This window comes from Saccopteryx leptura, chromosome 2, assembly GCF_036850995.1.
Source record: "Saccopteryx leptura isolate mSacLep1 chromosome 2, mSacLep1_pri_phased_curated, whole genome shotgun sequence".
Taxonomy (NCBI): Eukaryota; Metazoa; Chordata; class Mammalia; order Chiroptera; family Emballonuridae; genus Saccopteryx; species Saccopteryx leptura.
Window position 1 is genome coordinate 2,831,536 of NC_089504.1, and position 12,810 is coordinate 2,844,345.

At 67.7% G+C, this 12,810-nt stretch overlaps 1 protein-coding gene across 8 annotated transcripts in view; it reads right to left on the reverse strand.

Moving 5' to 3' along the window:
- Nucleotides 1-12,810, reverse strand: part of RXRA (retinoid X receptor alpha) — a 116,017-nt gene that overhangs the window by 23,413 nt on the left and 79,794 nt on the right. For all 8 annotated transcript variants that reach the window (XR_010749153.1, XM_066366740.1, XM_066366738.1 and 5 more), the window contains one exon: nt 4,701-4,966. Coding sequence is in view for 7 of the 8 variants with exons in the window: in XM_066366740.1 (XP_066222837.1) it covers nt 4,701-4,966 (266 nt within the window). In the remaining variant the exon portion in view is untranslated. Of the gene's footprint in view, nt 1-4,700; nt 4,967-12,810 lie in introns of those variants that run through there.

The window sequence follows — 12,810 nt, forward strand, 5'->3', positions numbered from 1 at the left end:
CACCCGCCCCTGTGCCCCAGGCAGCGCACGCCAGCCCCCCACGGCATGGGGCTCCCACGGGGGACTGCCTCCTCCACCTGTGGGCACACCCGGAGGCTCGGCCTCAGGCACGGTCGTGGGCACACAGCCCCCCACGGCGTGGGGCTCCCACGGGGGACGCCTCCTCCACCTGTGGGCACACCCAGAGGCTCGGCCTCAGGCACGGTTGTGGGCACACAGCCCCCCACGGCGTGGGGCTCCCACGGGGGACGCCTCCTCCACCTGTGGGCACACCCAGAGGCTCGGCCTCAGGCACGGTCGTGGGCACACAGCCCCCCACGGCGTGGGGCTCCCACGGGGGACGCCTCCTCCACCTGTGGGCACACCCAGAGGCTCGGCCTCAGGCACGGTTGTGGGCACACAGCCACCCACGGCATGGGGCTTCCACAGGGGACCGCCTCCTCCCACCCGTTCCCCAGCCGTGGACGCACACGGAGGCTTGGCCTCAGGCACGGTCGTGGGCACACAGCGCTCCGTGGTCGAGCGTGGGGGTGCACGTGGGCCAGGGCCTCAGAGTCAGCGGGTGGTGGGCACAGAGGTGACCTGCTCGCTGCAGAAGGGAGAGCCCCTCAGGGACCCCGCCCACCATGGCACCTGCACAGGGCCGCCAGTCCGAGGGCAGGGCGGGGACCGCTTGTGCTGCAGGTTCTGCCTGCTCCCCCCACTGTGTGACTCTGGAGAAGTGACCACGCTAAGCCTGGGGTTCCTCCTGTCACAGCCGGGTGCCAGGCGTACCCGCCCGAGGGCTGCTGCTGGGGTGACCGGCTAGGCCCTGGGCCGTGGCGATGGAGCCCGAGTCGCAGCCCCATTCACACACGGACCTCTGGGAGGAGGGGCCGCCACCCTGACCGGACAACGGAAGGCAGGCGTCCCAGGCAGGGGGCTGTCCGACCAAACAGTCCGGAGGTGGGGTGGGGGGCGGAGGGGACAGCACCAGAGGCCAAGGGCAGGCCCTGAGGTGACAGCCAGGAGGACTGGTGAGAGGGGGCCTCTCCCAGGCCGCCACCGCCCCCAAGGAGGGACCCCGATACTGCTGGGTCAGCCCGGTGGCCCCGAGGAGGGTCCCCGATACTGCTGGGTCAGCCCGGTGGCCCCGAGGGAAAGAGGGGGAACACCCCCTCTTGCTGTAGTCACCCAAACCAGGCTGGGTGTTCCTCTCCCACAGGGACTACCTGCCCCCTGCGTGCAGGGCCTGGGGGCCGGGCCAGCCTGAGGTAAACCGAGGCAGGGAAGGCACAGCAGGCAGCACAGAGAGGTTTGTGACGGTCAGCCCTCCTGGGCTCCGGCGTCCCTGAGCACCGCGGTCGGTCAGAGCTGGGGAGCCCTAGGACACCCCGACGTGGGGGCGGACGTCCCACCGTGGGGAGACACCCCGCCGTAGGGGAGGTGAAGGCGAGCTGCGGCCCCCTCTCTGCAGCCCCCTCTGCAGCCCCCTCTGCAGGCTCTGGCCACTTGCTCTCCATCTCAACTGCTAGGCAGTCCCCGGGGCCACCAGGGACAGCTATGGGGGACTCAGCTGTCGCCAGCGAGTGATGCCCCCCCAGCCTTGGCTCCAAGCTGCTGGGCCTTGGGGTTCACAGCTCCCAGAACAGAGCTCGGGCAGCCCCCGTGGCCCCGTGTGGCCACGTCACCCCCATCCACAGGGATGCTAACCCTGCTGCACCCCACCCCGTCTCCTAGGAAACCCAGCGCACCAACAGCCCGGTGCTGGAGCCCGAAGTCTCCGTGGTGTGGACGAGAGGGGCCGTTTCCCCTTTCACATCCTGGGCCTGGATTTCAGTTCCCGCTGGAGTCCGCAGCACTTACTAAATGATCCAGCCACCTCACCAACGCCCCGCCCGGTCCCCTGCCCATCTCTCCCCGGCTTCTCCTCCACACCCACCACACCCTGCCTGGCCCAGCACAGGGCAGGCCCCCCCACCGGCCCTCGTGGGGGAAGCCCTCGCCCACGGGAGGCTCCGGGCCTGCCCTGCGCCAAGAGCCGGCCTTGTCCTCCACCTGCCCGTCAGAGCAGGGCAAACCCTGTGTGGGGCCCTTGGCCGCAGGGGGACCGCTGACTCCTCACAGCCACGGTGCCTGCAGCCAGCAGCACCGGCCACCCCACTGGGCCTGGGCGGGTCCTGCACCAGGGAGGCTTGGCTGGGCTGGCAAGGCCTGGACACTGAGGTGCCCACGTGCGCCCGGCGCCGTGGGTGAGCTCTGGGGTGTGATGGGGACGCTCCGGGGCCCTGTGCGCCCGGCGCCGTGGGTGAGCTCTGGGGTGTGATGGGGACGCTCCGGGGCCCTGTGCGCCCGGCGCCGTGGGTGAGCTCTGGGGTGTGATGGGGACGCTCCGGGGCCCTGTGCGCCCGGCGCCGTGGGTGAGCTCTGGGGTGTGATGGGGACGCTCCGGGGCCCTGTGCACCGGGTGGAGCCCCCAGACCTGAGGAGAGACGGGGGCAGCTCGGCGCCAGCGCCTACGGTGGGGTCTGGCTCGGCCCAGACCCCAGCACCACTCCCTGCAAGGCAGGGTCAAGTGGGGTGGCCTCGGGAGTGTGGACGGCCCTCCCCAGCCACGGACTCGAGCAGGCAGGCGCGGCAGAGCACTGGGCCCTCCCGACCACAGCAGAAGGCAGAGAGCCTCGCTGGTCCCCACAGCTCGAGCTGCAGCTGCAGTTTGGAATCAGGGGGTGAAGGCACACCCCCCCCCGAACTCACCCACACTCCCACGAATATGGGGAACCCCGGGTTTCCAAGACAAACTGCTAGAGCCGGGAAGCCAAACTCGGCTCCAGGGGCGGGCAGGGGTCAGGGCCCCGTCCAGAGGGTGAGCACGGGGCTCAGACAAAAGCCAAGCCAAGCGCAGCCCAACCACCATGGGCGGCCAGACCAAGAGCTGACCAGCGGGACCTCAGGGAACGTCCAGCACACCGGTGCGGTCTCCCCCTGCCCCTCCAGGCCCCACGCCTGCCCGGGTTCCCTCAACAACCTGAAGGGACCTGGGCCCTTCGCTCCCCAGAGACCTGGACCCAACAGGCATCTGTCGGTGCCAGGATCTGGGCTGTGTGCAGAGGACAGAGTGGGGACGGCCCTGAACCCCCCACCCAGAACCGCCCCCAGACGGCTGACAGGGTCAAGGGGCACCAGGCACCCCGAGGTCAGCAGTGGGCACCCCGAGACCCAGCCGCTGCACATCCCCACTGCAGGCTCCAGCCGTGCACCAGCACTCACGGCCACCAGCGCCAGCAGAGGGTCTGCCACCGGCCAGAGTCTCGGGGGCTCCGGGAGCCAGCAGGCGCCCACCTCTGTCTGGGTCCCCAGAGTTCATCCGCCCTCTGCTGCGTGCTCCTTGCGGCCAACAAGAACGCAGTGGGGCGGCTACCCTAAAAACAGCACGGTCACGCACAGGAAGGCAGCCGAGCCTCCCTCGTCCAGCACCTCGGGCCGCTGACCACCTCTGGAAGGCCAGGGGACGTGAGGGGGCAGGCACGGGGAGCCCGCGCGGATGCCCAGCGCCCAGGTGCAGAGAGACCCACAGGGTCGCCCTGGAAGAGCGCTCTCCACCACGGCCCCCCAGCACCAGGGCCCGCAGCGGGCCGTGGGCCGGCTCCACCCCCCAGCGGTGCCCGCGGGCAGCTGCCCTGGACGTCGTGTGGCTCCACAGCCAACAGGGCGCTTGGGAGTCCACTGGACACGGGGCTAACACCTGTGGGCAGCGAAGCCACATCTCGTGCCCATCCCTGGGGGTCTGTCCCGGCAGGCCCCCTGGAGGCGGCCCATGGAAGCTCCACCACCGACCTTCACCTACGGGGGACCAGCAGCCAAACCTGGGCTTGGACGGGGCGAGCAGAAAGGGAGCCCGCCTGTTCCAGGTGGACAGCAGGAGCTTGGGAGAGAGGGAGTGCCCACGGGGGTGCAGGCAAGTCACCCGGCCATGAAAACTCGGCCGGAGCCAGGAGTGGCAAAGCCCAGCTGCGCCCTGTGCCCCTCACAGCCCAGGGTGTCCAGGGGAAGGTGGACCAGGGTTCCTGGGTCCCCACAAAATAAAAAGAACTGGACTGAGCCAGACCCCAGAGGTACCAGCTGCTTCCTAATCCAGAAACAACTCCAAAGCCAGACCGTCCCAGAGAAGCCTCTGCTGGGACTCGTGACCACGGAGGACGTGCCAGCCTGGCAGCGCGTAGACACGTGTCCAGAGCGGGCAGGGGCTGCTGACGCGACCCGGCGTGGGCATGAGCAAGACCAGGAAGGGGGGGGAGGGCCCAGGCCCAAGACAGGTCAAGCGAGCGAGGGGACTGAGGGACGGAGGGGCCACTGAGGGGACACAGGGCTCCCGGGGGGGTGTGGCTTTAAGCACAAGGAACATGGAGTCCCTACTCTACAGAGCTCCGGGTCACAGGAGCAGGGAACCCCCCACGGGAGGGAGGGGCCCTGCTGGACTGGAGAAGCTGCTTTGAGGAAACCTGGCTGGTGACCTCCAAGGGCCACCAGTCAGCACGTCGGCCAGACCCAGGCTCAACCCCCATCCCAGGCCGAGGGGGCCTCTCTGAGCCACCGCTTCCCACAGACCAGAGGCAGGCAGGACAGCGTCTGCCACGCCCCGCACCCCCCTGGCACCCCGCCCCAGGGGTCCATAGACGCAGGCATCCTGCAGGTGAGGCCCAGCCCCGCCCCCCGCTCACCTGGGGGCTGCTGGTGCCAAAGCCCAGGGTGGGCGTGGTGGGCACAGACATGGAGTGGGGGCCCATCGGGGAGCTGATGACGGAGAAGGGCGGGCCCATGCCGTTGATGGGGGAGCTCAGGGTGCTGATGGGCGAGTGCAGCTGTCCGGGGGAGCCGAGGGAGGGGCCGAGGCCAGGCCCCAGGGCGGGGTGCAGCGAGGGGGCCGCCATGGAGCCCCGCCCTGTGGGGGAGTTGAGGGAGGAGGAGTTCACCTGGGTGGAGAAGTCTGCAAGACAAGAATGCACAGGAGGGCGGTCAGGAATCCACACAGACTGGCCTGCTACCCCCCCCCAGCCAGAAACCACAGGAGGCCCTGACACGGGAGAGCCAGCCAGGGCAAGGCTCACCAGCGAAAACTCCCACCCACACAGGCCGGGCCGGCGGCCGTGGTGCCCGGGCAGATGCAGGGAAAGCAGGCCGGGCCCTCCCCCACCCCCGCAGGCGCGCTCGGAACCCTGGCCGGGTGGGCAAGGCGGTCAGACAGCCGCCTGCCGCTCAAACCCTCCACACCCCCAGGCCTGTCCACCCGCAACGCCCGGGAGTCAGGAGTGCACACCCCCAGGCCTGTCCACCCGCAACGCCCGGCAGTCAGGAGTGCACACCCCCAGGCCTGTCCACCCGCAACGCCCGGCAGTCAGGAGTGCACACCCCCAGGCCTGTCCACCCGCAACGCCCGCTAGTCAGGAGTGCACACCCCCAGGCCTGTCCACCCGCAACGCCCGCTAGTCAGGAGTGCACACCCCCAGGCCTGTCCACCCGCAACGCCCGCTAGTCAGGAGTGCACACCCCCAGGCCTGTCCACCCGCAACGCCCGGCAGTCAGGAGTGCACACCCCCAGGCCTGTCCACCCGCAACGCCCACTAGTCAGGAGTGCACACCCCCAGGCCTGTCCACCCGCAACGCCCACTAGTCAGGAGTGCACACCCCCAGGCCTGTCCACCCGCAACGCCCGGTAGTCAGGAGTGCCAGCCGAACTCTCTGCCATGTGCCCAGCGGGCGTCCAAGTGAATGGGGAAAAGTCACAGGAAAATGAAGACTGATGTTGCCAGAACGTCCGCTACGGGCGGAGCCATGTCCCCGCGCCCGGTGCAGAGAAACGCCTGGGACTGAGGAGGGGGCGAGGGTGCTTCCCACTTCAGCTGGAGAAACGGGGCCTGTGCTCACACCTGCCCCGGCACCCTCCCGAGTGTATGCCCCTGACTGCCAGGCCACCCTCCCTGGGCCTGCTGCGGTACCCCAGCAGCGGTGGCCACGACCCCAGAACCCCCAGGACCCTCTGGCTCCCAACCCCGAGAGCCCGGGCCGGGAGGCACGCAGCCGGGGCCAGGAGCTGCCGGGTGGGCCTCGTGGAGGGGCCGGCTGTGCGCCAGACCCGTGAGGAGGGGCTGAGACCTCCCACACACAGCCTTTCATCTCCAGGATGTCAGGGCCCCAATGGGTGCTCGTTAGGCCTCCCCACCCCACCCTGGGGGCTCAGCAAAGGGAAGCGCCCCCAGCAGTGAGGCTCTCGGGTGGGTGGCGGGTGGGGAATCCACTGCCCACTGCCCATGGGCCTGAGCAGGGGGCTGGAGCTGCAGCCAGGCAGGATGCCCCGGGCAAGCCACGCCCCTCTCGGGGCCTCAGCCTTCCCACCTGCCAAGGGTCTCTGCCCCAGCCAGCCAGCCAGCCAGCCAGCAGCGGTCACCCCTGCTCCCGAGAAGCCCCGCGGGAACAACGGGGCAGTGGCTTTGTCCACACGAACCCCAGGTCAGAGCGCACACCGTGGCCACACCCCTCAACAGCCCCAGACCGACTGAGCTCCCTAAACCTAGCAGCAGCTGTGTCCGAGTGTTCCCGGAGCACCAGGCCCAGAGCAGACAGTCCCTGTGCATGCCAAGTCCTCTCGTCAACACCGGTCACCTGTGCAAACTGAGTCTCGGGGGGACACGCACCGTCCAGCCAGAGGATCTGACTCCAGCCACAGCCTTCCGAACTTGTGTGTGACGGTGCCGGGCACCCCCGAGGCAGGCTGGTCCCACGGGAACCCCTGCCGCACCCCCTCCTCCGGGAGCACCGGGAGCACTGACCAGTTCACACCCCGTCGCCCCCAGCCTGTCCGCCCCTGTACCCGGTCTGACTCACTCCATTGGCAAACAAGCCTCCTGTGCTCCACTCGAAACCCTCACCATTCACAAAATTGGGACTAAAACGCTCCACTGAACTTGAAAACAGAAGCTTGAGGAATCCCAGCACCAGTCGGCCACAGTGCTCATCAGCAAAGACCAGGAACACAAGCCAGCCGACCCATTGGTCATTGGACCGCCTGGATCACACGTGGACCAAGAGGTCTCCGTCGGGGCCGACGAGGGCGGACCGGCAGGGAAAGGTGTCCAGCACAGCTGCCCGCGTGAGTCTGGAACCCACTGGCACATCCTGATGTCACTGAACCTTTGTGACCCAGTCCACCCTGTCCGCCCCCGTTACAGACAGGAAGGCACGCCCCCAGGAGCTCCCCAGCGGCCCCTCGGCCGGGCCACCATGACTACTGCCCAGGCCCCTGCCGAGATGCCCGGAGCGTCCACCTCCCACGGCCTGCCTGCAAGCCAGCTCCGTCCCTGCCCAAGCCTCGGCGTCCGGTCCGTGCGGACAGGCAGGCAGGTCCACTGTGCAGGCGCAGGCCGGGGTGACCCGGGCGGCCCTCCCTGGTCACGGGGGCCAGAAGCCCCTGCTGACCCCAAGGTGCAGGAGAGAGGGAAGGAAGACAGACTGTGCACGAGGGGTTGCAGACGGCACCAGAGCCCAAGCTGACCGGAGCCACGGCGACCGCTGGGGTGTCCGGGCAAAGGCTGGACCTGAAGGGTCAGGGACGAAGGGGCCCCAACCCCAGGAGTACGTCCCTGAAGCCTGAGGACCTGGCTGACCCGGGGGGGAGTTGCCACCTTTCCCCCCAGCCCCGGGGGTCGAGATGGGCCAAGAAGGAGCAGTCACTCCTGGATTCTCCCAGCTCCCCACCTCTCCCCACCCTCTGCCAGGGAAGTCCTGGGGGCTGACGGTCCCCAAACTACAGGGAAGAGCTGCTGTCCGCCAGGAGGCCCAGAGCCGCTGGCCAGCCGCACAACGCACCGGACAGGCAGTGCCCTGCCCGGGGCAGGGGGCTTCCCACCCACACAGCTGCAGCGGCTGAGGGTCTGGCTGAGGGGCCGGCTAGCCGGGCAGGCAGAGGGTCTGGCTGAGGGCTAGCCGGGCAGGCCGGGCAGGCTGAGGGTCTGGCTGAGGGGCCGGCTAGCCGGGCAGGCAGAGGGTCTGGCTGAGGGCTAGCCGGGCAGACAGAGGGTCTGGCTGAGGGGCCGGCTAGCCGGGCAGGCAGAGGGTCTGGCTGAGGGGCCGGCTAGCCGGGCAGGCAGAGGGTCTGGCTGAGGGTCTGGCTGAGGGTCTGGCTGAGGGTCTGGCTGAGGGTCTGGCCGAGGGTCTGGCTGAGGGGCCGGCTAGCCGGGCAGGCTGGGCCTGAGCCGCCTGCTTGCTTGTTTGCTGCTCCAGGGCAGGAAGGGGAGGGAGACGCAGGAGCAAGCTTGGCCGGAAGGAAGAAGGGAGGGAGGCAGGGAGGGAAGGGAGGTGACTGCCAGGCTGCACCCAGAGATCCCCAGCCCCCCCCCAGGCACCATCCGCACCCCGTCCAGGTCAGAACCAACGCGGAGGGGAAACTGGGCAGACGGGGAAAGACAGGCACAAGGAGGGGCTCCGGAGAATGGGGGGGCCACCAGGGAAGGGGCCTCGGCCTCTGGGTCAGCCCACCCCACGTCAGGGGGCCTGGCTCCTCGGGCACGCCCCATCCTTTGCACCCCGAAGTCAAGGGTGCAGCAATTGCTCCAAACGGGCAGACTGTGAGCCCCTGGTCCCCCCACACACACCACAGGAGTAGGCAGCGACTCCCAACGCCCGCTTTCCAGGACACCAGCTGCCCCCAGGCCCCAGGCGGGCACTTCCTGTTTACACACACTGGACACAGGACACTTTCCCCAGCCTGGGTGACAATGGGCTGGGTGTGTTTTCTGGAGTCTTCAGGAGGGAGACACTCGGGCCGGGAAGGGGATGTTAGGAAAGCTCAAGCGCCCAAGGTCCTCTGCTGCCGCGGCTGCAGCTGCAGGGGCGGCCCTGCCCCCCGTCCTCCCTCCCCCCCTCCCCGCTGCGCTGCGGGCACTGCCCTTCCCGGCCACTACCTGTCCCCACCCACAGATAAGCAGGGCTGTGAGATAAGGCGATAAGGCGTGCTTCTGAAAAGCTCATACTTTGGACTAGCAGGGGACTTGTCACCACAAGCTTATCTGATCCTCGCTCAGCAGGGCTGAGGGGCCGCCAGCCGGCTGGGAGCCTGACCCTGGGAGCCTGACCCACTCAGCCCAACCCTCCCCCAAGAGGGTGCCGAGGGGCATCTGAGGAAAGGCAAAGCCCAAGCGCTTGAATCTGGGGCCCTCAGAACCGGGGCCTCACCGGGGCCCGCACCCCAGCCCCTCACACCCCGTACGGCTGGCTACCCTCTGAGACCACCAGCAATCCCTGGGACTCAGGGTAAGGACACCAGAGCCTGGGAACTCACAGGGACCTCCAGAAAAAGGCAGACCTGTGTCCAGGCAGAGGGGAGGCCCCGGCAGCCCTCAACACGAGCAAAGGGACCTCAAAGAGCTGTCAGACTAAACCCAGGGAGGCAGCATGGAAGAGGTGGCAGACAGACCTCTCTCTCTCTTGCCACAGAAAAGTATTTCAGGCCACCAAACTGACTAAAGATGCAAAATACCCGGAGGCCAAACACGGAAACCGGAAAGCTGAGGTGGAATGGCCCGTGATGGTCGTCGCTCCGAGCAGGCTCAGGGGGGCTCCCCGGGCCCGAGTGCGAGTGTGGACGTTCCGTTAGTGCAGTTAAAGTAGAGAGTGTTCTCCCTGGCCGGTTGGCTCAGCGGTAGAGCGTCGGCCCAGCGTGCGGAGGACCCGGGTTCGATTCCCGGCCAGGGCACACAGGAGAAGCGCCCATTTGCTTCTCCACCCCTCCGCCGCGCTTTCCTCTCTGTCTCTCTCTTCCCCTCCCGCAGCCGAGGCTCCATTGGAGCAAAGATGGCCCGGGCGCTGGGGATGGCTCCTCGGCCTCTGCCCCAGGCGCTAGAGTGGCTCTGGTCGCAATAGGGCGACGCCCAGGATGGGCAGAGCATCGCCCCCTGGTGGGCAGAGCGCCGCCCCATGGTGGGCGTGCCGGGTGGATCCCGGTCGGGCGCATGCGGGAGTCTGTCTGACTGTCTCTCCCTGTTTCCAGCTTCAGAAAAATGAAAAAAAAAAAAAAAAAAAAAAAAAAAAAGTAGAGAGTGTTCTCACGGTCACTGACAGTGGCCAGGCTGCTTCCGAGGCGATGCGTCCCAGACCATCACGTATGCAAGCCGAGACGACAGCCACCTCACAGGGTCGGCTGAGCCCTGAGGTCCCTCTGAGAGGGAAGGGATATCCCCACTGACTCAAATTGCTGAGCTGTACCAGCTCCCTCCAAAATGCCCCCAGGACCCTCCTGGACCCCAGAGCAGGAAGCCGGGGAACCCCCACCAGCTCCCTTCCGGCCTCTGCCGGGCAGGCGGGGAAGGGGGAGGCGGGGAGGCAGGAAATGCCAGCCTCGTACTACAGAAGGGGGGGCGAGACCCTGCCAGCCCCGCCCAGGCAGGCAGGGAACCCCCAGTTCTTGGAAAGGGTGTCTCAGGGCTCCCCCGGGCTCTTTTGAATTTGCAGAGACAGTTAGGACAGCAGGGTCTGAGCAGACCGCCGCGGGGGCGGGAGAGGACACAGTGCTCCTCCGAGCAGGGAGGTCAGCTTAGGGGAAGGATGGGGAGGGGTCCCCTGAGGCTGGACTGAGCCAGGGGCTTCAGCAGGGGCATGAAGAAGGGCACGGAGGTAGAAACGGGGGTGCCCAGGAGGGGAGGGGCACAAAGGGGTCAGAAGACCCCCCCAGTGAGCCAGCACCCAACCAGACAAGCATCGCTCCCCCAGCCCTGCAGCTCTGGGCCCCGGCCTGGTAACCCCCACCCCACCCCCAGAACGGAAAGCCTGCAGTGAGGAGCTTCCCGGGACACCCACCGCCAGCCCCCACCTTCCGGAAGAGCTGCTTCCCCTGCAGCCCGAGGAGCAGAAGTGGCGGCCGGCGGGGGCTGTGGTGGGACCACGGGGAGCCAGGCCTGGGGGAAGCTGGGGGCGGCGGCAGCGGGAAGGGGGGCGAGAGGGGCCACAGGGGCTGAGGGCCCGCGGGCGGGGCTGGCCTCGGCGAGAGCTGCAGGGCCCCCGCTCCCGGGCCCGAGCGACCCCTTCCGTAAACACGAATGCCCATGCGGAGGCTGCCGACACAGTCGGAGGGGTGGGCCCTCAAGCCCTGGCAGGGGGCACATGCACATGTCCCGTGTGCCTGCTTCTGACCTCCCCGCGGAAGGCAGGCCAACCTGGGGGCCTGTCCCCTGCGACCCCAGGAGCACGGCTCACCCTCTGCCTCCAGCCAAGTGTCAGTTGACAGCTCGGGTGGCCCGGGCTGAAATTTCAGCTCTTCTGGGGTCACTTTGCCCTTTGCCCAACCAATGGCCCCAGCCCCAAAATCTCAGCCCCTGCTGAGGACACAGTGCGACCGTCACGGGTGACCGGAAAAACCCCAGTCTGCCTCCAGGAGCCTCGGTTAGATGGGAGTGACCAGGCAGCCCCTGGGGAGAGGCCCCCCACAGGCCGGAAGGGACCCAGGCCCCTCCCTCTGCTGGAACCAGCAAACTGGTCGGCCCGCAGGGGCCAGAACTCAGACCCCGCTCAGACACCAGAACTCAGACACCAGAGTCCAGGGTGGTCCAGACCCACCCAGGCTGCAGAAGAGAGAGGAGGAGGAGGCCCCGTGAAACAAAACAAGCACCTCCTTCACCCCTGCCCGCCCCCCGCCACATGACGTGGGTCTAAGGGACGCCAGCCTGGACACCTCACAGCTCCACCCTCCACGTGCCCCACGGAGACGGCCGCGGGCCTCCCCTAGTGCTGCCCTCTAGCTCTGCCCCCAGACCCTGCCTAGACAGGGATGTCCCGGGGCCGAGGAGGGGGAAGGCAGGGGCAGGCAGGCTGGACACCGAAGGCCCAAGGACAGGCAGGAGTTCTGCTGAGTGAGGGGCGGACACCACTCCCGAGCCAGCCCCCAGGTCACACGGGCACCCAGAGTGACCCGCGGCTGCAGACCTACACCAATGGAGACTCTGCCCAGGGCTGGAGAAGGGACAGGCGCTCCTGAGAGCCTCTGGGGTCCAGACTTCAGAGTGACCCTGGCTGGGCCGGGCTGGGCCAGAACCCTGGACTCCAGTCTGGCCGCTGCCTTTACAAGCTCGGGTCTCCCAGGCTCCCTTTGGGCATGAGCCCACAAAAACTCGGGAATGCCAAGCCTACTTCTGTGGTCTCACCCACCCCCGCCCAAGTCAAGGAAGGCAGGGTCTCAGCCCCCTGTTCCCCGGGCCCGGGAGCAGCCTGCAGCTGGGCTCTCTCCTTGACCTCACCTCTCGACCTGATGCCCCACTAGACCAAGAGGCTTCGAGGGCTGGGGTCTTGTCCAGCTACCTCAGCCCCCATACGGGCTCAGGGGTCGGCTCAGAGCAGGAGCCCGAGACCCGCAGGGAAGTAAGGGGGTGTGGGGTGAAGGCGAGGGGCCTCGGGGTGCTCCGTGAGGCCTGCGGTCCCTGACGCAGGGCGTGTGCAGACGTGACGGACCGGGTAGCTGGACCCCACCCACCACCACCAAGGAAATCAAGTAAAAAGGCAGGGCAGCATCTTCAACCCAGACCTGCTGGACTTCTGGCCAGGGCCCGCCATGACCTACAGAGGCATGAGGTCAAGAAATGCTGACTCAAACATCTTGACCTCCAGGTCCCAGCCAGATGACATCAACCCAAAGTCCTTCAATCTTGACCAATATCAAATTCTCCAGGGCAGAGGGTACACCCTCTGCAATGTGCCTCATGGTGACAGGTCACCCCAGAGTCTAACCAGGGAAACTACTCTCCATAACAAAGGCTCAGGGCAGAAAGATATCTGTGCTGGCATCTGGTG